This window comes from Balaenoptera ricei, chromosome 16 (genome assembly GCF_028023285.1).
Source record: "Balaenoptera ricei isolate mBalRic1 chromosome 16, mBalRic1.hap2, whole genome shotgun sequence".
Classification (NCBI taxonomy): domain Eukaryota; kingdom Metazoa; phylum Chordata; class Mammalia; order Artiodactyla; family Balaenopteridae; genus Balaenoptera; species Balaenoptera ricei.
Genome location: NC_082654.1, coordinates 66,694,608 through 66,720,604, shown reverse-complemented (window position 1 = coordinate 66,720,604; position 25,997 = coordinate 66,694,608). Strand labels below are relative to the sequence as shown.

Genomic DNA, 25,997 nt, shown 5'->3' with positions numbered 1-25,997 from the left:
TATATATAAAAAAATTTTAATGTGTACATTAAAACATATTCTCAGATTTATCATCTTATTTTAATATATTTTATTAAATTTTAATAACTACTTCATACACAAGAATATGAGTGAATGAAAATAATAATAATACATAATAAAACATCAATGAAACAATCCAGCTTAAGAAAAAGAATATGCCCAGTAGCTTTAAAGCTCCTGATGTGGCTATGCACCCTCTCTGTCCACCCACTCCACTTTTACATTTTGCATTAATTATTCTCTTCCTTCTCTTTATAGCTTATCATATATATCTGTACCACTAAATATATATATGCATATATATATATATGGTTTAGTTTGCATGTCTCAACCTTTATATAAATTGAATATTTTGCATGGATTCTTACATGGCTTGCTCTTTTTTGGTAAAGCTTTATGATTTGGTATTCACTCATGTTAATATGCATTGCTATAATTTATTCATTTTCATTCATTATGGTCACATTCCTAATTTTAAGAGGAATAGTTTTAATAATTCAAATGTAAGTATAAATTTTACTGTAGAATTTTATAGAAACCCTTTATTAAGTTAAGAACATTCACTTCTGTTTTTGGCTTGATAGAAGTTTTAAATAAATTATATTGAATTTTTCTAATGTTTTCTGTATCCTCTGAGATTAAAATATAGTTTTTCTCTGGGGTAAATGACATCTGTAGATGTTCTAATGTTAAACTAACATCACATTCCCAGAATAAATCCAACTTCGTTTTAATGAGTTCTTTATTTCTTAACAGTTTGCTTACATTTTAAGATTTTTGCATCCTTAGATTGGCATGTGAATTTCCTTTTTTGTCTTACCCATGAACCGTTAGTATTGGTTTCACCACCTTCATTTAGTGAATTGAAAAGCTGATACTTCTTTTGTCATTCTTAGGAAGTTACATTTACATATACCCAAAAGGATTTTTAGTACTTCTTGTAAACATATCTGAGTCCAGTGTTTGCTTTGAGTAAAAACTGTTAACTACTAATTCAATGCTTCAATTCACATTACCTGTTCTTGAGTCAGTTCTGGTAAATCATGTTTTTCGACTAATTTTTCTAAATTTCAACCAAATTTTCATTTTTATGAGTATAAATTTCTTCATATATTTATAGTATTGTAGTATTTAGAATATTTAGTAATATTCTCCATGGTTATGGTCCCATGGAGACCATATTACATACTGTTATCCTTCCCCCTCCTTTCCCCTTTGGTAACCATAAGATTGTTTTCCATGTCAGTGAATCAGTTTCTGTTTTGTAAATAAGTTCATTTGTATCAATTTTTAATACATGATATAATATGATAACTGTGTTTCTTAGTCTGACTTACTTCACTTAGTATGATAATCTCTAGGTCCATCCATGTTGCTGCAAATGGCATTATTTCATTCTTTTTTATGGCTGAGTATTATTCCATTGTATATATGTACCACATCTTCTGTATCCATTCCTCTGTCAGTGGATACTTAGGTTGCTTCCATGTCTCGGCTATTGTAAATAGTGCTGCAATGAACATTAGGGTGCATTACTTTTTTGAGTTATGGTTTTCTCTGGATATATGCTCAGGAGTGGGATTGCTGGATCATATGGTAGTTCTATTTTTGTTTTTGAGGAACCTCCATACTATTCTCCACAGTGATTATACCAATTTACATTCTCACCAACAGTGTAGGAGGGTTCCCTTTTCTCCACACCCTCTCCAGCTTTTATTTGTTTGTAGGCTTTTTGATGATGCCCATTTTGAACAGCATGAGATGATACCTCATTGTAGTTTTGATTTGCATTTCTCTAATAATTAGCAATGTTGAGCATCTTTTCATGTGCTGTTGGCCATCTGTATGTCTTCTTTGGAGAAATGTCTATTAGGTCTTCTGTCCATGTTTGATTGGGTTATTTTTTGTAAATATTGAGTTGTATGAGCTGTTCGCATATTCTGGAAATTAAGTCCTTGTCAGTCGCATCATTTGTGAGTATTTGCTCCGAGTCCATAGGCTGTCTTTTCGTTTTGTTTATGGTTTATCATGGTTTCCTTTGCTGTGCAACAGCTTTTAAGTTTGTTGTAGTTCCATTTGTTTATTTTTGCTTTTATTTCTTTTGCCTTGAGTGACTGACCCGAGAAAACATTGGTATGATTTATGCGTGAGAATATTTTGCCTAAGTTCTCTTCTAGGAATTTTATGGTGTTATGTCTTATATTTGTCTTTAAGCCATTTTGAGTTTATTTTTGTGTATGGTGTGAGGGAGTGTTCTAATTTCATGCTTTTACATGTGGCTACCCAGCTTTCCCAACATCACTTGCTGAAGAGACTCTTTTCTCCATTGTATATTCTTGCCTCCTTTGTTGAAGATTAATTCACCATAGGTGTGTGGGTTTATTTCTTGGCTCTGTCTTCTGTTCCATTGATCCATATGTCTGTTATTGTGCCAATACCATGCTGTCTTGATTACTGTAGCTTTGTAGTATTGCCTGAAGCCTGGGAGGGTTATGCCTCTAGCTTTGTTCTTTATCCTCAGGATTGCTTTGACAATTCTGAATCTTTTGTTGTTTCATATAAATTTTAGGATTATTTGTTCTAGTTCTGTGAAAAATGTCATGGATAATTTGATAGGGATCATATTAAATCTGTAGATTGCTTTTGGTAGTATGGCCATTTTAAGAATATTAATTTTTCCAATCCAAAAGCATGGGATATCTTTCCATTTCTTTGAATCATCTTGTTTTTTTATCAATGCTTTATAGTTCTCATCAGGTTTTCTTCTTTTTTAATGTAAGGATTTTGGTGATAAATTTCCCTCTAATTAGCTGCATGTTAGCTATTATTAGCTGTATCCCTCAAATTTTATTGTTTATTTTCATTATTTCTCAGACATAACTACTTTTATTTTCAATTATAATTTATTCTTTGATGAGAGAGTAACACAGGTGTGCTTTTCAAAAATGACTCCAAACAGTGGGGTAATTTCATTTATTTATCTAGATATATTTCTAGGTGGCCTGTAAAATACTAGTTCTTTGAAAACCACGGCTCAGTAAATGGTCAATATTTGTTAATTTTCTTTGGGTTTTTTTGGGTTTTTGAAAAGTATGTGTTACAACCTCCTGGTGAATTTAACCTTTTATTGCTAGATAGTAATCATCATTAGCAATTTATTTTGACTAATATTAATATAGCTACACCAGCTTTCTTTGGTTAGGATTTGTTGGATGTATTTTTTTCATCCTTGGACTTTCAGACTTCCCCTGTTTTTATGTTTTAGGTGAGCTTCTTATAAACAGCATATAGCTGGAGTTTGTTTTCTATTCTAAGCTCTGAGTATTTGTGCTTTTAAGAGTTTATGTTTTCTTGTACATTTATTATGGTTACAGAAATATGTGAATTAATTTTACCATCATGTTTCCTATTGTCTATTTGTCCCTTTTTTTCTGTTTATTTTCCCCTCCACTTATTTCTTCTTTTGGATTGAATGAGTTTCTTATTTTCTCATCCCATATTTCTCTCTCCATGTCTTCAGATTATACTGTCTATTGCTATACATTTTTAGTAGTTATTTTAGATGTTTTGACATGCTTATTTAAATTAATGTCTAAAGTAAGTCAATACCTTTGTCTTTCCCATCCCCCAAATACCGAGATCATAGAAGATTTAACTCTTAATCCACTTTTCCTTAATTATATGCTGCTGTTTTCAGCCACATTAATTCTGTATTTTTAATTACACAAACTATACATAGTTATTAATCCTTTATAACAAGTAATATTTGAGCAGTAGTAAACCCATATATTTACCATTTATTTTTCTTAGAAATTCTTTCATTTGCACATTTTTTTTCTTTTTCTTTAGCAATTTTTTCAGTGAAATTGTTCAGTAAACTCTACAAGTTTGGGGTTGTATAAAAGTATCTTCATCTTTTTTCTTAGAAGGTAGATGCATTGTGTACTGAATTCAAGGTTAACAGTTTTGTTCTCTCAGGATTAAAAGGAGGATAATTCCACTGTCTTACAGCATCTATATTTGAGAAATCAACTATCAGACATTACTCATGTCTGCATGTGGATATTCACTTTTCTCAACACAATGCATTGAAGAGACTTTTTTCCCCCACTGTGTATTCTTAATACACTGTTAACCATTAGTGGGCTGTAAATGTTTTAATTTATTTCTGGGCTCTGTGTTCTGTTCCATTGGTCTATATATCTGTTTTTATGCTAGTATCATACTGTGTTAATTACTGTAGCTCTATAATACATTTTGAGTCAGGAAATGTGATGCCTCCAGCTTTGTTCTTCTTTCTGAAGATTACTTGGACTATTTGGAGTCTTCATGGTTCTATACGAATTTTAGGATTCTTTTTCTATTTAAGTAAAGAATGCCACTGGAATTTTCATTAGGTTTGTACTGGATCTGTAGATCATTTTGGATAGTATAGACATTTTAACATATTGAGCATTCTAATCCATGAACACAGGATGTCTACCAATTTCTGTGTCTTCTTTAGTTGCCTTCACTAATGCTTCATAGTTTAGAATGTACAAGTTTTTTATCTCTTTGGTTAAGTTTAATCAGAAGTGTTCAAATTTTTGTTGCTATTGTAAATTGGATTGTTTTCTTAATTTCTTTCTTTGGATAGTTCATTATTAATGCATAGAAATGCACCTGCTTTTTGCATGTTGATTTTGTATCCTGCAATTTTACTGAATTCATTTATTGTTTCTAACAGGATTTAGTTGTTGATTCTTTATGGTTTTCTACATATATGATCATGTCATCTGCAAACAGATATAATTACTTCTTCCTTTCCAATTTTGATGCCTTTACATTTTTATTGCCTCATTACTCTGTCTAGGACTACCAGTACTACGTTGAATAGAAGTGGCAGGAGTAGGCATCCTTGCTTTATACCAGAAATTAGAGGAAAAGCTTTCAGTTTTCCCCTCAGTGATTACAACGTTAGCTGTGGGCTTTCCATATATGGGATTTATTGTGTTGAGGTGAGTTCCTTCTCTACGTAATTTGCTGAGAGTTTTTGTTTGTTTGTTTTTTATGTGCACCATCCTTGTATTCCAGGGATAAATCTCCCTTGGTCATGGTATATAATTCTCTTAATGTACTGTTGAATTCAGTTTGCTAGTATTTTATTGAAGATTTTTACATCTATGTTTATTACAGACATTGGCTTACAGTTTCTTTTCTTATGGTTTTTTCTCTGCTTTGGTATTAGGGTGATACTGGCCTCATAAAATGATTTGGTAAATGTTCTCTCTTCCAAAAAGTGTTCTATTCGGGGGAAGATTAAGAATGATTGGTATAAATTCATCTGTGAAACCATCTGGTGATGGACTTTTCTTAGTTTAGAGGTTTTTGATTACTGCTTCAATCTCCTTACTTGTTATTGGTCTGTTCAGATTTTCTATTCTTGACTCAATCTTCAGAGATTGTACACTTCTGGAAATTTATCCATTTCTTCTAGGTTCTCTAATTTGTTGGCATATAATTGTTCATAGCAGTTTCTTATGATTCTTGTTATTTCTGCATTATCAGTTGTAATGTCTCTTTTATTTCTTTGATTTTATTTATTTGAGTCTTCTGTTTTTCTTAGTCTAGCTAAAGGTCTGTCAATTTGTTTCTCTTTTCTTAGTTGCATTGATCTTCTTGTAGTTTCGTTGACTTTTTTTTCCTATTGTTTCTCTGGTCTCTATTTCATTTATTTCTGTTCTGACCTTTGTTATTTTCTTCATTCGGCTAATCTGGGGCAAAGTTTGTTCTTCTTTTTATAGTTTCTTGAGGTATAAAGTTGGTTTATTTGAGATATTTCTTTTTTCTTAATGTAGGCATTTATCACTATAAACTTCCCTCTTAGTACTGCTTTTGCTGTATTCCATAAGTTTTGGTATTTAAACTTTTTATCTTCATTTGCCACATGACACTTTTTAAAATTTCCTTTTGATTTCCTCTTTGACCCAATGGTTGTTCAAAAGAGCGTATTGTTTAGTTTTCTCATATTGTGGGTTTTCCTGTTTTCTTGCTATTATTGATTTCTAGTTTCATACCACTGAAGTTGGAAAAGATACTTGGATTTCTATCTTCTTATATTTAATAAGACTGTTTTGCATATTTATTAAGACTTATTTTGTGTATAACATTCTTTTGTTGTTAGGTGAAAAGTGCTGTACATGTCTATTAGGTTCACTTGGTCTATAGTGTTGTTCAAGTCCACTGTTTCTTCATAGTTTTTCTCTCAGAATGTACTATCTATTATTAAAAGTAGGGTATTGAAGTCTCCTACTGTTATTGTATTGCTGTCAATTTCTCCTTTCAAATCTGTGAATATTTGCTTTATATATTCAGGTACTCTGATGCTGGGTACAAACATTTATAATTATTATATCTTCTTTTTGAATTGACCCTTTTATCATCATATAACGATGCTCTTTGTCTCTAGAGACAGTTTTTGACTTAACTCTGGTTTGTCTGGTATAAGTATAGCTCCTCCTGTTTTATTCTGGTTAACACAGTCATGGAATATCTTTTTTCCATCCCTTCACTTACAGCATATATGTGCTCTTGAATCCAAAGTGAATTTCTTATCGATAGCTTATAGTCAGATATTGTTTTTTTTTAATCTATTCAGCCACTCTGTCTTTCAATTGAAGAATTTAATCCATTTACATTTAAAGTAATTATTGATAGGTAAGCTCTTATTATTGCCAGTTTGTTAATTGTTTTCTGATTGTTTGGTACTTTCTTTCTTCCTTTCTTCATCTTGCTTTCTTCCTTTGTGATTTGAAGATTTTTTTTGGTAGTGGTATGTTTTCATTCCTTTCTTTTTATCTTTCATGTATCTACTAGAGTTTTTTTCTTTATGATTATCATACGGTTTACACACACATCTTATAGTTATAATAGTGTCTTTTAAGCTGATAAGAACTTAATTTTGATTGCACACAAAAACTCTACACTTTTACTCTACTATCACATTATATGCAATTGATGTTATAATGTACATCTTTTTATATTGTGTATCTATTAACATAATTTAATTATAGCTATTTTTAATATTTTGTCTTTTAACTTTGATACAAGAATTAAATTGATTTAACCACCATTATAGTAATAAAGTATTCTGTTTTGTCTATAGTAATACCTTTCCCAATGAGTTCCATACTTTTTATTCTCTCATATTGTTGTGTCATCTCAACTTAAAGAACTCCCTTTAGCATTTCTTGTAAGGTAGGAATATGGGTGATGAACTCCTTCAGCTTTTGATTGTCTGAGAAAGTCTTTACCTTCCCTTTATTTCTGAATGACAAGTTTGCCAGGCACTGTATTGCTGGTTGGCAGATTTTTTCTTTCAGCACTTTGAATATATCACCACATTTCTCACTGGCCTGCATAGTTTCTGCTGAAAAATACATTGATAATCTTATGGGGGAAGGGAAGGTCCCCTTGTATGTAGCAAGTCATTTTTCTCTTGCTGCTTTCAAATTTCTCTTAGTCATTAAGTTTGACAATTTGATTATAATGTGTCTTGGTGTGGGTCTCTCCAGGTTTTTTTTTTTTTTTTTTTTTTTTTTTTTTGGTGTTTTTTAGACTTCCTGGATGATGTCTATTTTCTTCCTTGGTTTGGAAAATTTCCAAACATTATTTCTTTGAATAAGCTTTCTGTTCCCTTCTTTGCTCTTCTTCTGGAACTCTCATAATACATACATATCCACATGATGATATATATATATGCATAAGTTTCTTAAGCTAATTTCACTTTTTTGTTTTTTTTTTTTTTTGCTCCTCTGACTGTATGATTTCCACTGACTTGTCTTTGAGTTCACTGATCCTTTCTTTCCTCTGTTTGATCTAGTCTGAGCTAAACTCCATCTATTGATTTTTTTTTCCATTCAATTGTATTATTCAGCTCTATGATTTTTTTTTAACATTTTGTCTTTGTTAAAATTCTTACTTTGCTCATAAATTGCTTTCCTGACCTCAATGAGCACCTTCCTGTTCATTATTTTGAATTATCTGTTGGGTAAATCACATATCTCTATTTTATTAGGGTTCATTTCTGGAGAGTTAGTTTGTTCTTTTATTTGGAACATATTTCCCTGTTTTTTTCTTGACTCTCTCTGTGTTTTTCTCTGCCTTAGATAAAATAGCCACCTCTCCCAGTTGAGATACTGGCCTCAAGTGGGTGATGAACCCCAATAATCAGCCCATCCAGCTACTCCAGATGCCTCTCAAATGTTTTTGCTAGTCTAACTTGAAAAGTTGTGACACTAGATGTGAAGCATAACCCCTTCCAGGGAGAAACTAGTAGCTGGGCTTTACTGCTGGAGCAAGCCTGGGAAAGGAGTTGTAGGAAGAGGCTCCGCGCATTCAAAACTGCCACTTTTTCTGTGTAGACCCCAGGAAACTAGAGAATGCATGGCTCCATCAGCTCCCAGAGGCAGGCGAGTGAGAAGCTAGATCTTCAGGCAGTAGTCAGAAAAGTCTACTGTACTAGATGTGTAGTCCAACTCCTTCCAAGAAGAAGATGGTGACTCGGTCACTTAACTGGAGCTAGCCAGAGGAAAAGCCATGGGAAGTGCCCACACACAGGTTCAAATGCCTAGGAGACTAGTGATTGCCTGTCCCATCAGCTCCCAAAGACAGCTGAGTTAGAAGTCAGACCCTGGTCAGCAATTGGAAAATTTAGTATGTAAATGTGCATTCTAACCACTTCCAAGAAGAAGCTGGAAGCTGGGCTTTATTGCCTGCTCATTCTGAACTGAGCCAAGGGAAAAAGCTATAGGAATTGCTTGAAAACAACCTCTTTGTTCTCTATGGGCCCAAGGGACTAGCAAATATAGGGCCCTGTCAGCTGCCAAAGATAGGCAAGTTAGTAGTCCCTCTGGTAGCAGCCGTAAAAATTGGAGTGTTAGATATGTATCAAAACCTTTTCTCCTCAAGTAGAAGCTGGGAGATGGGGGATCCCTCTCAACTGTATGATGCTGTGTTAAGAATGGAGTTTATGGTGAGAGTGTATCTCAGTTTTTCCTAACTGTTTTGAGGTGGGCATTTTCTTAGTTGACAAACATGCAGGAATTGCTCAACTCGTTTCTGGATTTCTCTCAGAGGCAACTGATACATGTGTAGTTGTTTATTCAGTGTGTTTATGGGTAGAGGGAAGAGTAGGGAGCCTCCTATTCTGCCATCTTGCTGAGAATAAAGCTATCCCTATTTTCTTTTTAAAATATTCTTTTTGTCTTTGTTGCTCTTCAGTTTCATTACAATATGTGTAGGTGTGGATTTCTTTCTATATATCTTGCTTGGGAATTATTAGATTTTTTAGCTATGGAGATTGCTCTCTTCCATTAGTTCCAGGAAATTCTTAGTATTTTTTTATGCTTTTCTTCTTCTGTATCTTATATCAGAATATTTTAGAACTCGTCACACCATCCTCCATGTATCTTAACTGCTTTTAAAAAAAAAAAATCTTAGATTTTGTGTCTCTGTGGTGCATTGCAAGTAACTTCTTCAAAAACATCTTTCAGATCATTAATTTGCTATCTAACCTCCTGTTTTGCCTAACCATTGAATTTTTCACAATTATGTTTTTCATTTTAGATAGTTCTGCCTGGTCAATTTTGATAGTCTTTTCTTCCTTCATCATACTCCTCATACTTAACTGAGTAGATGAGGAAATAATATATATTAAGCATACTAACTTACATCTAATATCTTACTGTTTCAACATCTGCAGTGTTTGCAGATCTGATTCTGTAGTTTGCTCTTTCTACAAAATTTCATACATGGTGGCTTGCTTATTTGTGTGTCTTGTGAGAACTTATTATCCTTGGACTTGTATGAGAATTTTTTGTGGACTTAGTGTATGGTGCAGACAGAATTTGAGTTTACTTCTGGCAGTTACTTGGAGATATTGCCAAGACAGGACAATTTTAAATTTTCAGTTAAAGTTTTAGAGGCTACACAGATAATATGACTTTTGACCCAAAGTCCAAATAAGAACAGACTTACAGTTAGAAATTTTCCAAGATGTTTTGTATATTTTTCTGATCTACCCATGGCCAATTTAAGCCAGCCAAGTTTTCCTACTATCTCCTTCTGTAGAGCTAGTGTTTTTTCTTGTTTATCCAATGAGGTGGTCAAATAAAAGGATTCTCAGATTCATGTAAGGGTCTCATGTGACTTTCCAGCTGACAAGCTTTGTCTTTTGTCCTCAGTTCATGTTCTTCCAAAATCCAAGCTACAGGCAATAATGAAAAACAAATTCCCCATATCGCCTAGCACAATGCTAGTGCTGGCTTGCTAGTTTGGTTTTGTGCTCTTTGTACCTGGCTAGCCCCCCAAAATTTCCCTAATTCACCTATCAGATTATCCATGTAGTTAAAAATATTTTATCCATTATTTTTAGTTTTTCTAGTTCACTATATTTCTAAAAACCAAACCATTTTTTCATATTAAACTGCTTCTAGATATCACTGATGCCTATTTTCCTTTACCTCCTAAATGCTAATTTGATTAATAGAGGTCCTGTTTTCTCCTTCAGGTGAAAACAGAAGAATATAAGGACTGCATACCTCAAAATTATTACTCTTAGTAAAAGGCAGCATAGCTTGGCAGCTACAGGGAATCTAAACTAAGGCTAGAGAGCCACTGAGAAAAGTTTTTTTTTTTTCTCTCTGTGTGCTCCCTTATCACAGAAAGGTATCTGAGCAGCGTATCACTCAGATATTTTCCTTGTGGTTTCCCTCACTATAAATTTGCATCCCAGTTAAACGTTAGGTAAAGTAGAATACAAACCCCCCAGTATGTACTCTACAAGTTGGAGAAAGGAGAAAAAACAGGGGTAAAGGGAAAATGTTCTTCACTCCAATATTGCAAAACGATAGGCACCATTCCTATATTCATTCTTTCCTTCCTTCATTCATTCATCGATATTTACCTAGCATTTACTATGTATAGAGCTTTGTTCTAGGTGTTGGGGATACAACACTGAATAAAGGAATACATGAATGATGACCATAAATGAATATATAAAAGGAAAATAAGAAAATAAACATGACAGCTCTTTGAAAATGACAAAATACTACAAAACTCCTTTGTTATTATCATCATTATCACAAGAGGACCTGGATAATTCTGTGGACTATGATTATAAAAGCTGTGTTTTCCTTCCACATAAGAGCAAATATACCTTAGTAGACTTGGAGTTTCAAAGCAATTTTCACTGGCAGAGTTTCTCACTTAAAGATATTTTCATAATTCTGTTAATCCATAGTTGGACACTTCTCAACTCTCATTCAGTCACAAATGCGAAAGAACACTCTAAAATTCACATTAGCTTTTCCAATAAAGAAATTGATTTAACCTATACAGTGTTCTAATTCAACTTCTATTTCCTCCAACAGTAAATCTCAGGTTTCATTTCCACAACCAGACATGGACCAGAATGAAAGATTTAATGATGCTTCAGCTCGGTAGTTGTTGAGTAAGTGCTCTGATACATTTCTACGCTATAACATTTAATGAGACTTACTCCCAACAGAGTATTTACTACATCAATTTATTTCATAGTATTATATTTGCAGAAGCAAGATAGAGCAAAGGTTATTTTGGATCCTTTACCAATAAGCTTCCTGTAAGTAAAGAAAAGTGCAACCATTTAATTTACAAAATCATTTAAAAAGGCTAAATGCTCAATAAATTCTGCTTTATCTAGTTCAGACAACCTCAGAAGCTATTGTAAAGTGGATATAAAAATGTATATAAAATTCAGGCATTTTGTACCAGCTTTCTATCGCTAACTTTGACTGGAACTGAATTTCAAAGGTTGTTGATACAGTATTGGGATTTCTGGGTAATATCTTTGAAATTCCCTCCTGCCTTGATAAGAAGAAGGGAGTCAGCAACTTATCTTACAAAAGGGAAGACTCTATCACTATGCCTATGCCCACTCCCATCAAAACTACACCCATACACACACACAGACACAGACACACACACACACACACATTTTCTCCTCCTCTCCAACCACTGCCATTTCTTGTCTGCAGCAGCCACTTTCAACTAAAGTGAGAAAAGAGAAGTTCCTGAAGGAAGACAACTTCAAAATCTTCTATCTTCTTCTATAATCCTAAGAATATAGAAAAAGCTGTCTGGGATAAACTGGACCTCTTATGCAAGCATCACCTGATACAATTCTGTTTAGTACTATGAAAAATGTGATACACAATCCTATCTGTCCACTCTTGCAAATTTCACCTCACAATACTAGTCACTCCTCATACACAGACTACTTCTACTTAAATAACTCAGGTACCCAAAAAATAATTTTTCACTAAAAAGTTATGCCATCTTTTAGACTGGGTTACATATATAATTTCTCTGATAGTTCCAATAAACTAAGAATTGTAGAACAAGTTTTGTTGAATTTTGATTAAGCACATTAAGCTCTACCTGTGAGAATTCAGTATAATACAGAAGTTGGAAATATCTTCTAGAGTCAGACATACTAGATTCACATCCTGGTTACTACCACTCACTAGCCTTCTGACTTGAGCAAGTTAAAAATCATACATAAGTCTCAGTTTTATTTTCTGTAAAACAAACAAACAAGAAAAAACATATCTTATATGGACACTGTAACAATTAAGTGATAAATTTATGTTAAGTGTTTAGCTATCAAGAAATGTTACATATTAATGTATGGGGGACCTAATGTTCTGCTAGTATCACCGGTATAAAATTAGTTGGAAACATAGTCTTGCCCACAAGGTGTTTTCAATCTTATTATGAAGACAGAATGCTCATCTAATAGACAAGTTTACTGAGTACTCATTACACAGGGCAAACATTTACATGATGGGGTATTATTAAAGAATCATCACTAATTTTCTACCTTATTTAGACAAATAGGTCCTAAAATTTTCACATAAATGCTAATAATTAGGAAGTTAACAGATTTTTTCATTGATGCCAAAAATTAGGAATTTAATAATGTTAGGTTAGAAATGAAGAAACCTGTTTAAGACATGTAACTAAAGGAAAAGCATATGGAAAGGTTATTCTAAACATAAATGAATTAGATATCTAATAAGTTTATTGTGACAGTAATAATGCTAAGAACATATAGGAATTATAGGTTATGTGTTTATTTTTTTAAGTTATCAGTTAAACTTTAGTAATTTTAATTGTGTTGATTTCTTGATTATGGAGGAATCTTCCGCCAAATAGTCACCTCCACAACTAATAATGAAAGCTAAGATTTATTGAACACTTATTATGTGCCAGTCACTGCTATTAGCATTTTTACATGTATTATTAATTCACTGATGCAGGCAACACTAAGATACAGGTCCTATTATTATCCTCAATTTATAGGTGAGAAAACTGAGAGTTCAATAAAATAGCTTTCTTAAGGTCACATGGGCAGTATCTGTCAGAGCTGGGATAGGAACTCAGGCATCTGGGCTCCTGATCCCTTATCTTTAAGCATTACACCATGTTGTCTTCCATTAAGCAAGTACTTATCTGACTTGGATAACCAATGATCTTTGACATCATACTGGAATGTCTAACAAATCTCTCAACTCAACCTGTTGAAAATTGAGTTGCTGATCTTCCTCTCAAAAATGGCTTCACCCACAGTCTTCCCCATCATAGTTGATAAAAACTTAATCCATCCAGTTGCTCAAGCCAAAAAACAAACAACAACAACAACAAAAAAAAAACCTTGTAATTATCTGTGGTAGACATAGAGGTTTACTGCCCAAATCCCCCTTCCAGGTAGGACTTGTTGCCTACCTGTGGAGGGTGAGGCCAGCAGATGGCCCCCCAGCTGTCAGTTCCTTCAGGGTCTGCAGCAGCTGCAGCGGGCTTATCCCCAGCCCCCATGCCTGGAGGTAAGACCCTTCCCAGCATAGGGTGACCTGCTTCCAGTGATTGAAAGAGGCTTGGCTATTTCTTGAGGTGAACACTCTCTCCAGGGCTCCCTGCTCATTGGTGGCTTTGTGGGTCTGGCTCACAGGGAGGCTTCTTCCTCTGCTCAGACCTGCTCCCTTCCTCTTCCTTAACACATGTTAATTCCTAATAACACCTTGTATCCCAAATTCTGTCCAGTGTGTGCTTCTAGAGGAGCTAACCTGCAACACCAGCCATGACTCTTCCCTTTCTCTCACACCCCACAACCATTCTGTCAAATCCAGTTGGTTCTGCTTACAAAATTTAGCCTTAATATTCACTAGCCACCCTAGTCCAAACTCAAATGTGAGGAGTTCAAGAGAGCAGCGCTCAGTTATATCCCAAGCATAAAGAACAGCGCCAATAACAAGTATTTGTGGAATGAATAAATCCTACATTTCATAAGTTTATCTATATAAAATAAAGTCATCATTTCAATCTAATTAACAATCCCAATTTAAATGCATTGGCTTCCTTGGCAGAGATGTAAAGGAATCAGAAGTCTACTGATAGAATATTGTCCTGCTAATCAATTCTTTGGAAAACACAGACAATGATAGAGACTGATTAGGTCACCGGATTTTTATTTACTCATACTCTGAACTCCAACCCAAGGATCTGAGAACACACATCTATTAATTTTCATATTGGTACATCAAATCACATTTTAATTTTCTCTCAACTTACCTCAAGCTCATCAAGGGCACTTCCCAGGGTTGCTGCCTGAGGTTCTGGTGGGACTAACACATTCTGGATGCCTTGTGAAGCATTTGAAATTACATTGAGGGCGTTCTGAATTTCTTCACAAACTGTGTCCTTGCTGGCTTTGAGGGAAGCGACATCAGAATGTTCCAAACAAGCTGAACAAATTGAATGCAGTATGGGGGAGTTCTCCTTCAATGAGGCCCGGGCACCTGCAATTTCATCCCTCTGATTTGGAGATTTTAGGTCCTGAGGAAAGAAATAAAAAGAGAGGTTATGGAAGAAAGATTTATGCCAAGAAGCTCCATTTTTCTGCCAATATAAATGAAAAGATAATAGATACTAGGAATTCATAACTATAAGTTAAAATAAAGGGCATAAATTATTTCTATACTCCTCCTGATTCTGTTAAAATTTCTGTAATAGGAAAGCTAAGCCATAGCAAATAAAGGTCACAATGGTACAGATGTGTGATAACTGAGTAACGCTTACATTTGTCAGTCATATACTTATAAGTCAGAAAAATACTTTGGCTTTCACATTATGAAGTGAATTATAAGACAGCTTGAATTACAAGGATGCTGATTACTTATTTGCATAGATGGTGATGATTGCATTTAACCTTTTTGTTAAAACTAAACCAATTAAGTTAAGAATACTAAATTAAACTTCCCACCATTCAGCTATCTTCCACTCATTTTCAGAAATACTTGCTAATAAGTTAATCCTGGATTTTTCTTTCTTTGACATTTATTCAAACAAATAGTTATTGAGCATTTAGTATATGCTAGCCCTTGTGCTTAGATGTCAAGTGCACAGAAGTGAACAATCCTACAAGGACCTTGTTCTCCTGAAGCTTATATTCTTGTTTGAGGGGGAGGGGGCCTAAAGACAAACAGATAAACTAGGTAAAACAAATACACAAGACAATTTCAGGTACTGAAAACTGCTATCGAGAAAACACAACACTGACTGACTTGAGAAGAGAAGCTCTTTAGCTTGGGTGGTCAGAGAAGATATTGCCTCAGAGATGACATTTGCAATAAATATAAACAAAAAGCATTTCAAACAGTGGGAGGAGAGGAAAAAGAAAGTCCTATATAAGTGATAGCTGGTTAAAACTAGCTCAATATACATTGAAAAACCCTGGCAAGTACTCCCTTAACCAAGAGATGAATGTTAACATCATCAGTGATGTCACATGGATATCAGGTGCTCCTTGATATGCTGTGACAAGACGAGTACTTCATCTGTCTGGAATTCTCCCCAAAAGCCCACAGTCTCAGTCTAATCATGAGAAAAACAACCAACAAAACCAGACTGGGGAAAATCCTACATGATACCTGCACTGTATTCCTCAAGACTGTTAAGGTCACAAAAAACAAAGAGACTGATAAACTGTCACAGACCAGATGAAACTGGGGAGACATGACAACTAAATGCAGCATAGAACCCTGGATCAGATCCTGGAACAGAAAAAAGACATTAATGGGAAAACTGATGAATTCCAAAAAAAGCCCAGAGTTTAGTTAATAGTAATGCATCAATGTTTGTTCATTGTGGCTAATGTAAGACATTAACAATGAAGGAAATCAGAAGAAAAGTAGATGGGAAATTTCTGTACTATCTTTGCAACTTTTCTAGAAATCTAAAATTATTAATATAAATAAAAAGTTTATTTTAAAGAAAACTAATTCAAGGGAACTTAACAATAACTTATGCATTCCACATACAATATCTCATGTAATCCTTATAGAAACTCATGATACATATTATTCTCCTTTTTAAAGATGAGAAAACTGATATCTAGAGAGACTGAGTTCATGATCCAACTGACAAAGCTAAATGGTGGCATTTCTTGCACTGTAACCCAAGTCAGTGCAACTGCTAAGCCATGATCCTAACAGCTATGTTATACTCTTTCTTGCATGGGAAGGATTTCTCTTATTTGCTACTACACTAGGATGTGAGGACTTGTGTTGTATAATGACTTATAGTTTGTAAAGTGCTTCTGGATAGTATCTCACTGATCGTCACAACACCCTTTGAGGCAGTAAGGCTGGTGTTATTAGCCCCATTTTAACGAAATGAGTATTTAGTCTAAGGAGATTAAAAGGCTGATAAAAGAACTGAGATGTAAACCTAAGTCTTCTGATTGCAAATCCCATGACTTATTCACAAGACTCTGCTACCTTCGGATAATGTTACCCGAGGTTAATAAATGGCAGCACTACTATATTTTTAGCTCCTTCCTTTCTGAAAATAAAGGTTGTCTGCTACTTCATGCAGGATATGGGGGTAATTAACTTTTTTACAAGATGTAGGGAGGACAATTAGAAGTAGCTGTCTATCCACTGTTCATAGCCAGGACATGGAAGCAACCGAAGTGTCCATCATCGGATGAATGGATAAAGAAGATGTGGCACATATATACAATGGAATATTACTCAGCCATAAAAAGAAATGAAATTGAGTTATTTGTAGTGAGGTGGATGGACCTAGAATCTGTCATACAGAGTGAAGTAAGTCAGAAAGAGAAAAACAAATACTGTATGCTAACACATATATATGGAATCTAAAAAAAAAAAAAAAGTTCTGAAGAACGTAGGGGCAGGACAGGAATAAAGACGCAGACATAGAGAATGGACTTGAGGACACAGGGAGGGGAAACGGTAAGCTGGGACGAAGTGAGAGAGTGGCATGGACTTATATATACTACCAAATGTAAAATAAATAGCTAGTGGGAAGCAGCTGCACAGCACAGGGAGATCAGCTCGGTGCTTTGTGACCACCTAGAGGGGTGGGATAGGGAGGGTGGGAGGGAGACGCAAGAGGGAGGAGATATGGGGATATATGTATATGTATAGCTGATTCACTTTGTTATACAGTAGAAACTAACACACCATTGTAAAGCAATTATACTCCAATAAAGATGTTAAAAAAATAAATAAATAAAGGACATCTGCCAAAAAAAGAAAAAAGAAAACAGCATGTGCAAAGGCCTGAGGCATAACAGAGCAAGGAGTATGCATGCTACTGCAGGTGGCAGTACAAGTATAGGGACGCTAAGCAGGAATGGTGATGAATCCAGCTAGAAATGCAGGCAGATGCCATGCTAAAGAGCTGCGAGAACAACAAGCTTCGATGTGTATTTTCAAAGATTGCTCTAGCAGTGACCATTTAGTGATTAGACAGAATGCAATTTCAGTCAGGGAGACCAGGCAATGATCCAGGTAAAAGACAATGAGGCCCTGAATGCTGAACACTATTGCTAGGCTGTAGTAGGATGGATCCAGAAATATTTAGGAGGCAAAAACAGTAAGACTCTGTGATACTTATATGGAAGGGGGTGGAGGTATCTAGAAGCATCTAGAAATTTGTTTTTGCCATTGTGCACGTCGTGATGCATTCACCAAGATGGAGAATACAGAATGAATAATGCATTTGGAAGAGAAAGGTAAAGTACTTTTTGTCATCTGCGAAATGTGAGATGCCAGCATAATATCCAAATTAAAATATACTATACATGGATCTAGAAGTGAGCTAGAAATAGAGATCTGTGAATCACTAGCTCATAGCTGGGAGCTAAAGTCATGTGTGTGCAGGTTACAGGGCCTTCACCCAGGATGAATGTTACAATAAGGAGAAGAACCTAGGAGTCATCATAAGTTGTTTCTTGAAGATATAAACCTGAAAATTTTGTGTGCTAGACCAAGAAGCTAAATATGTATTGTAAATTACCAAGAAGGACATCAGAAGATACTGAACTCTCAAAAAACCAAAGAAGCAAGCAAAAACACATGCACACCCTAGAGTTTAGGACCCAAAGTACTGTGGATAATTATGGTCACTGTACTTTAAAAAAAAAGAATTAAAGAAATGTTTTTAAAAAAAGCAATTTGGAAGACAGGATGACTTCTGTATGAGGGAGTTAAAAATATGGGGTCTCTTTACTTCAAAAAAGGGAAATTTATATTGGAATACACATGATTTTTTAATAACCTAGACATAATGAATGCATTTGACAAGTTGTTAATGGACTTCTTTACTAAATCTAGAAACAACAGATCAAAGATGAAGCTTTTTAGATTTGCGTGAAATCACTTAAAAATATATCTATTCATATTGCTGTCTCCCTCACTTCATTATACTTCCCTTGAATGAAAGCACTATAGCTTATTTATTTTTTATCCATTATCTAGTAGTACATGGCATGTATTAGGAGCTTAATCATTTTTTTGAAGAAACAAATAGACAAATGATTAAGAAATAAGTAAGAGAAAGTTATGCTCAGAAAGGATAAGAAGCTTGGGATATGATTATTCCAAGAAATCAAATGTGTGGAAAATATACATAATCCAGAGAGTCTAGACAAACTTGTGCATGATAATGCCACAGAAAGCTAAAGAGTAAAATTAAATTATACCTATCTGTACATCAAATGTTAGTGAAGCCATTGATATAACTGCTTTGGAAAACCAACAGTGCCTACCGAAGCTAAACATATGTATATGTTCATGAACGTATACGAACCAGCTCTATTCCACTCCTGGGAGAAGATACACACTTACAGAAATATTTTCATATGTTCATTAAAAGACATATAAAGTGTTCATAGAACACTCTTCATAGAGCCCCAAATTAGGAACAACCCAAAGTAATGAGAATGAACAAAATGCAGTTACATGCTACAATACGAAATATGGAATGAAAAACACCAGACACAAAAGGGTACATATTACTTGATTCCATCTATATAAAGTTCAAACTCAGGCAAAACTAATCTATAGTTTTAGAAATCAGAATAGTGTTTATTCTTGAGGGGCGATTAGAGACTGGAAACGGGCATAAGGGATCTTTTGAATTTTGGTAATTTTCTGTTTCTTGATCTGGGTGCTTGTTACCTTGGAGGTGGTGTGTTTAGCTTGGAAAATTCATTGACCTGTATGTGTATAAGCTGTACATTTTTATGTATGTATGTTATACTTCAGTTTTTAAAGTTTATACAAAATCAGACAAAACAAAAGTGTTAATAAAGCCAAGCAAATATTCACTGGTATAAATAAGCTATAGACCTGTCATGTTACATTTCCCATGATATTTAGGGAAGGATGAAAAAATTGGATATGCAGTCCATTTGCAAGTATCTTCTACCAATTTAAGGGCTTCTGTTTAAAAAAGAAAAAAATCTAAATGTTTGAAAAATAAAAAAGGAAAGCTCTGATAGCTTGGCCATCAGAAAGGGCAAAGCTAAAGGATTTTCACAGCAATTGATTCCATATACCCTTGAACAAACCTGCATTTCAAAAAATCAGAGAAAACTTCCTTACTAAGCTACATCCCTGTCCAAGTAGAATAGCTCAGCAGATACTCTGCTCAACAAAGCAGAACTACATGCAAATTACTGAGTTTCTCTTCCAGGTGTTTAAATGAAGAATGAAGTTTCTGGAGCTGACAAACCTACTTCTCTGGTATTGGAGGGAAGGGAGCTCATAAAGAGTAGTTTTGTTTTCTTAAGACTAAGAAGACATGCAGAGAAAAGCCTAATGGATACTTTGCTATTTGGATTCCATTATTGGTTGGCTTCTATCCCCAATCTTCTCTCTGCCAAGATGTTGCCTGCTAACTGCATCACTGGTCAGTGGGCAGCTTCATGTTCTATCAGAAAACAAAATAGTGCAAAATTTAAATGTTTTTCTCCAAAATAAATTAGGAAGTTGAATACTTAGCTTTAACTGAGCTGAGGGATATAGGATGGTGAAACAAGAGTAGACTACAGAGATAAAAAGAAGGTTCCGAGGGAAAAAAAATGATTGAAAAAATGCAAGATTTTACAATCAAAACATTGTTAAGCAGCAGAGAGAGATCTTCACTGCTTTTCTATACTTATTTCCCATTTTCTAGTTCATGTTAGTAGGACAAATTCAATAAAGGAGAAGATAAAAGAATTCTTCAAATTCAAATTGAAAACTAAGAAACCATATAATGATTGTATCAAGATATACCCAAAGTATGTACTCTGGGCCATTAATGCATACCTTAAGTAGTTGTAATACACCACAGTGAATATTAATACCTCCAAAGAAACCTCCTAGGAAAGCAATATTACTTAATTCTAATGCAGACTACTGTGTCAGTTAAGAAAATGCATATGTAAAGTTCAGAAACACACTGTATTCATTTCATTTTCTATCCATCTGAAACAAATACAATACTATGTATTCATCTATTATTTGCCTTGAATTTATACCTAAAAAATAAATTCTATCTGGAGTCATGTGTCATGATTAAAGGAAAAAGAATAAGCAGAAAAACATAAAAATAATGAGCTACTTCAATAAGATCTAGTTGCTGTACTTCATGCTTTCCTTCCATTTGTGTGTATACTTCATCACTTAATCTAACAAAATTCAAATATCCATAAATCAGAAAACTTTTCCTGTATATATTAATTAACACCTATTGGATTTAAGTTGGATTTTACCATCTAGTCAAGGATCAATAAATATCATTATCCTTACAATTCCTTATTTAAGTTTCTGTGACTCACTTGTCAGAAATAAACCACCATTTTCCAAATATTCTGGTACATCTAAGAAAGCAAATAGCATCATTTAGTATAAATGGGATCCAAACTCAGGGATGTTGATGCAACTTCCTAGTTAATAATCCCTTACATTCATGGAGTGGCTTATCCTGTTTAACATGTTTCCAATCAATCTTTCACAAAGAATCTCATGAGGAGATACAAAAAGTGTTATTATTTTTTTAAATTAATAAAAAGTGGTAGTGGTAATTGTTTTTAAGAAAGCCAACATTTATTAAATAGCTATAATGCTTCCTACGTGAAAGCACTCTCTATTCTTTCTCATTTAATGGCCCAGCTATGAATAAGATCCAGGATTGGCTCCTGTCTTATCACTCTTTCTACCCAACACTATTTTTTTGTTATTGTCAGTAGCTTCATTATCTCTCACAAAGTCTGTCTAAGGACTTTCCTAAAACCCTACGGTTCTGTAGTAGCCCAAAAGAAAATACACATTTCAGGCATACCTTCCTGACAAATAACTGTCACACCTAATACAACTCAGATTAGAAACTTATTCCTTAATTGAGTTTCAGAATAAGACTGATAAGATAACCTCAGGCCAAAATTATAACACTAAATTAAAGTGTGATTCATAAGGTCATTTAGTTTGCCCCAAAATATAAGTGAATGATACATGAAGAAAGAGTAAAATTAATAAGTATCATCTTCACTATTTTAATCTACCTTTGATAAAATAACAACTCTAAACATAGCATCTTAGTAGTGATAGTTTAATGGTAGCTTTTCCCAGAGCAAAAAACTTTTTGGCTTTTAAGTTTAATTCAAAAGGCTTGAAAAATCTGCTACAAGTTGTGACTTTAAAGCTAAGGGTGAAATGAGGCAAACGCTGAGCAACTCCAAGGCAGGAAGACTGTCTCATAATGAAAATAGCATGAACTTTGGGGTTACAATTCCAACACAAAAACACTCCAATAGCAGGAGCTTTTGACTGTAATAATTAACCTTACTTCAGCTACAAAATGGGGATAATAATTCCTACCTCACAGGGTATTAATGGGGTTACCTAATTTAATGTGAAACATTTTTCCAGCATTTTCTTACTTGACCTCTCTCTATACAGCAAACTATTGGCCATATTCCCTCCTTAAATATTTCTCCCCTGTCTTCTTAAATGACAATAGTGAATTTAAATTGACGGGTAGTGACCTCTCTACTGAGCTCCAGGAGCATAACTCAATTTGGATCTCAAAATAAACATGCCCAAAATTGAACCCATTGCTTTTCTTACACACACTCCCAAATATGTTTCTCCTCCAACATTCTCAGACTGCAGGGCCCCAATATCCAGCTGACTAACAATAAGCTTAAGGAATATCCTTGACTCTTCTATTCCCTCATCCCAACCACTAGGTAAGATCTGTTATTCTCCTCATTAAATATTTCTCCAATAAGTACCCTTTGTTCTCGTCCTCATTCCTAGTAGTAGTCTAGTAGGAAAATAATTAGGGAGAAAACAGAGGAAGTGCTTGTGAATACACGGAGGACAGAACAAATTAGAGGAATATTAAAGACAACTTTTTGACTAATACAATATTTTGTCAGTAACACAATCAGAGGAGTCTCTCTAAACTTCAAATATGATCCTCACTCCCCAATTTAAAATTTTCAAGTGACTGTTAATTCACACACAATAACTCTCATATTGTTTATTACAGACAAGCATGATCTGACTCCAGCTTCTCTCTCTAGCCTTACATTCTACCACTTCTCTCACAGGCACCCTTTTCTCCAGCCACACAGAATCACATGAGGTTCTACAGGTGCCTTTGCATGAGCTATGTCCCTGCCTCCCCTCATATCTCCTGCTATATGTCCATTCATCCTTCAAGACAATTTGGATTCTCATGTTCTGTCATCCATGGACACACTCATGTGTTCCAATAGTACTTACACAGCACTAATCTAGGACTTATTAAACCATTACCATTTGCTATATTTATTCATTGATACATCTGTGTCTCTCACTGAATTAAGAGTTCCTATTGGGGCCAAAATGATGTCTTAATTCTTTCATTCCCTGGGCCTTGTATAGGAGCTGCCACAGAATGACCAATGAATTAATAATACCTATCACCACTTTAAAGACATCAGAAAACTTTGAGGGTTACTGCCTTAAGATAATTTACTTTTCCATGAGATAAAATTTTGAATTTTGGAAAAGGAAATCACAACTGCAAAAAGCTAAGGTATACTCATTCTAGAATGGAAATGTTCTTCTTTAATTGTGTTCCCAATTAGGCTAACTAGATTTGCCTATGAACTATTCTTCCAACTGTTCTGGCCTAGCTGTTGATGACAGTTTTTAGCACTTACATGTAAGTGTGTCATTCAGTGCTTATTGCTGTGTATCTCAGGTTGTTCTGAAAAATATCTGATTTCTAACTACATTTCCCAGCAGGAAGCAAGACCTTGAGCAAATGCATGTAAGATGTCCCATATTTGTCATTCTTTTCAGAAAGTTAAGTTAGTGCTCCCTACCTTGACCAACAATCAGATCCATCTGATTGAGGAAAACAGAAATAAGTTAGGTTAATAATCTTGTTAAGTTTTGAGTATTCTTAGATACTGATTTCAAGAAGTATTTATGCAGTGGAACTGAACTAAGAGCTAGAAGGAAATACAAATACAAAGTAAAAATAAGCACCCACTCTGAAGTCCTCTGCTCTCTGGAAATTGTTAAATAATAATATGCTAAAATAAAATGGTGGAATAGATTAGAATTACTATAGAAAGTGTAAGGAAAAGCATGCATAGGTTAAGAACTGCTTCATAGAGAGGAAGGCGAGCATTTCAAAATGCACCAGGTAAAAGAGAGCCAAAAAAGCTGACATAAAAGTCAGTTGGCTCTCTAATATGCTTCTCAAACATAGCATATCAAAACCTGAGCTCCTGATAATACCCCTCAAACCACGACTACCAGTCTTCACCAGTTCAGTAGCAGTTCTTCCAGTTGTCCAAACCAAAAACCTTGTTGTCAGCCTTTACTTCTCTTTCTCTCAAATCTCACGTCTAGTCTGTCAGCAAATTCTATCACCTTTACCCTCATTTATCTAGAATTTGGCATCTTATCACCTAGCAAGTCATCATGTCACTGCTTTGCTCAAACCATCCTATATATCTTTCTGACCTCATCCTTACTACTCTCCTTGTTCGCTGTGATCCAGCAACATGGACCTCCTTGCTGGTTCTCTAAAAACCTAGGCATATCCCATCCCTACCCTATGCCATCCCATTGCTGGAACACTCTTCTGGATCCATGACTGGCTCACTCTCTCACTTCTTTTGAGTCTTTACTCAAAAATCAACTTTTCAGTAAGACCTCCTCTAGCCACTCTATCTAAAAATTCATCCAACAATTTCACTCTCAACATGCCATACTTCTTTCCCTGCTTTATTTTCTTCTTACTACTATTTATCACTAATATACTTTATATTATAGTTATTTACCATGTTTGTTTTCTGTCTTCTTCAATGGAATGTAAGCTCCATGAGGGCACATGAAAGGTATTTGACAAATGATTATTAATGAATGAATGAACATCAACTCAAATTAAAAATTTACAATGAATTTGAAACATCTCACACATACACAAATTATCCTATCACATATGGGAATAAAATACCAGAAATTGTTTAGTTATATCTGAAAAGACAGATAAAGGGCACAGAAATAGATAGCACAAAACTTATTGCTCCCTTTTATCTCTCATTCCAGAGACAGATCTCAGAACATGTTTACCTGAATATCTCACACCTACTTGTGAGTCTTACTTATGTCATATTTCATACTTACCAGAATACATAGAAAAAGCTTCTGAACTCAAAACATGATGGCTGTGGCTGTAGTTGAAAGGTCAATTGTATATGCCTGCCTATTAGAAGGTGAGTTGTATTTAAAATCCAGATCCCTAATTAACAAAGATTTTTCCTTACTCAAGAACTAGATACTGAGAATGTATCTTCTATATGCAGAGTACTTGCTGTTTAGTTTTTGCCAATTTAAATACTCATGTCTCTAGGAATGGCTGCAATCCACCCTGGTACATGAAATAAATTAGCACTCTTGCACTCTAGAGAAAAGTATGTGTTTAGCACCAAATGGAAACAGCAGATGACTAAATACTCTTTTTTAGCCTTGTTTCCATCATAAATACAACAGACACAAGATGCTGGAATGTGGACAACCCCCAGAAGGTTGGTGTTTTCCTCTAATGCAGAAATAAGCCGTTCGAAAATGCATTCTATACAGCACACCAGAGTCAGTGAGAACCCCTTGGTTTATTTATTGCCATCAAGATGACTTTATGACTAACTATATCACAAATACCTCTATAGTCCAAATGAAACATAAGGCTACCTTTGATGTTAAACATCACTAAATATCTTATAAATATATAGTAATGGTCATTCAAGTCTAAGATAAAGGATTGCCACATAAATGATTTAGAAAAACTATAGTTCACACTAAATACTGAGCATTACCCAAACTCATGAGACACTTATAGCCATGAGGTATGATCTCTAAAAAATAATTTAATAGAGGAGGACCATTTCTACATTAAGTATGAAAAAAATTACCTTACTAGGAAGACCCAGTTTCATCATATCACCTCTTTTAAAAGCATAATGCACAAGAAAAATGACAGTATATCACCTTTGGTCTAATTGTCCAGCTATGTTCCTCAAGATTCTCTAGCTCTTA

The 25,997-nt window shown here is 34.5% G+C and overlaps 1 protein-coding gene across 4 annotated transcripts in view; it reads right to left on the bottom strand.

Moving 5' to 3' along the window:
- Positions 1–25,997, bottom strand: part of CTNNA3 (catenin alpha 3) — a 1,736,704-nt gene that overhangs the window by 1,262,538 nt on the left and 448,169 nt on the right. For all 4 annotated transcript variants that reach the window (XM_059899110.1, XM_059899114.1, XM_059899112.1 and 1 more), the window contains one exon: positions 14,671–14,934. In XM_059899110.1, the coding sequence (XP_059755093.1) occupies positions 14,671–14,934 (264 nt within the window). The remainder of the gene's footprint in view (positions 1–14,670; positions 14,935–25,997) is intronic.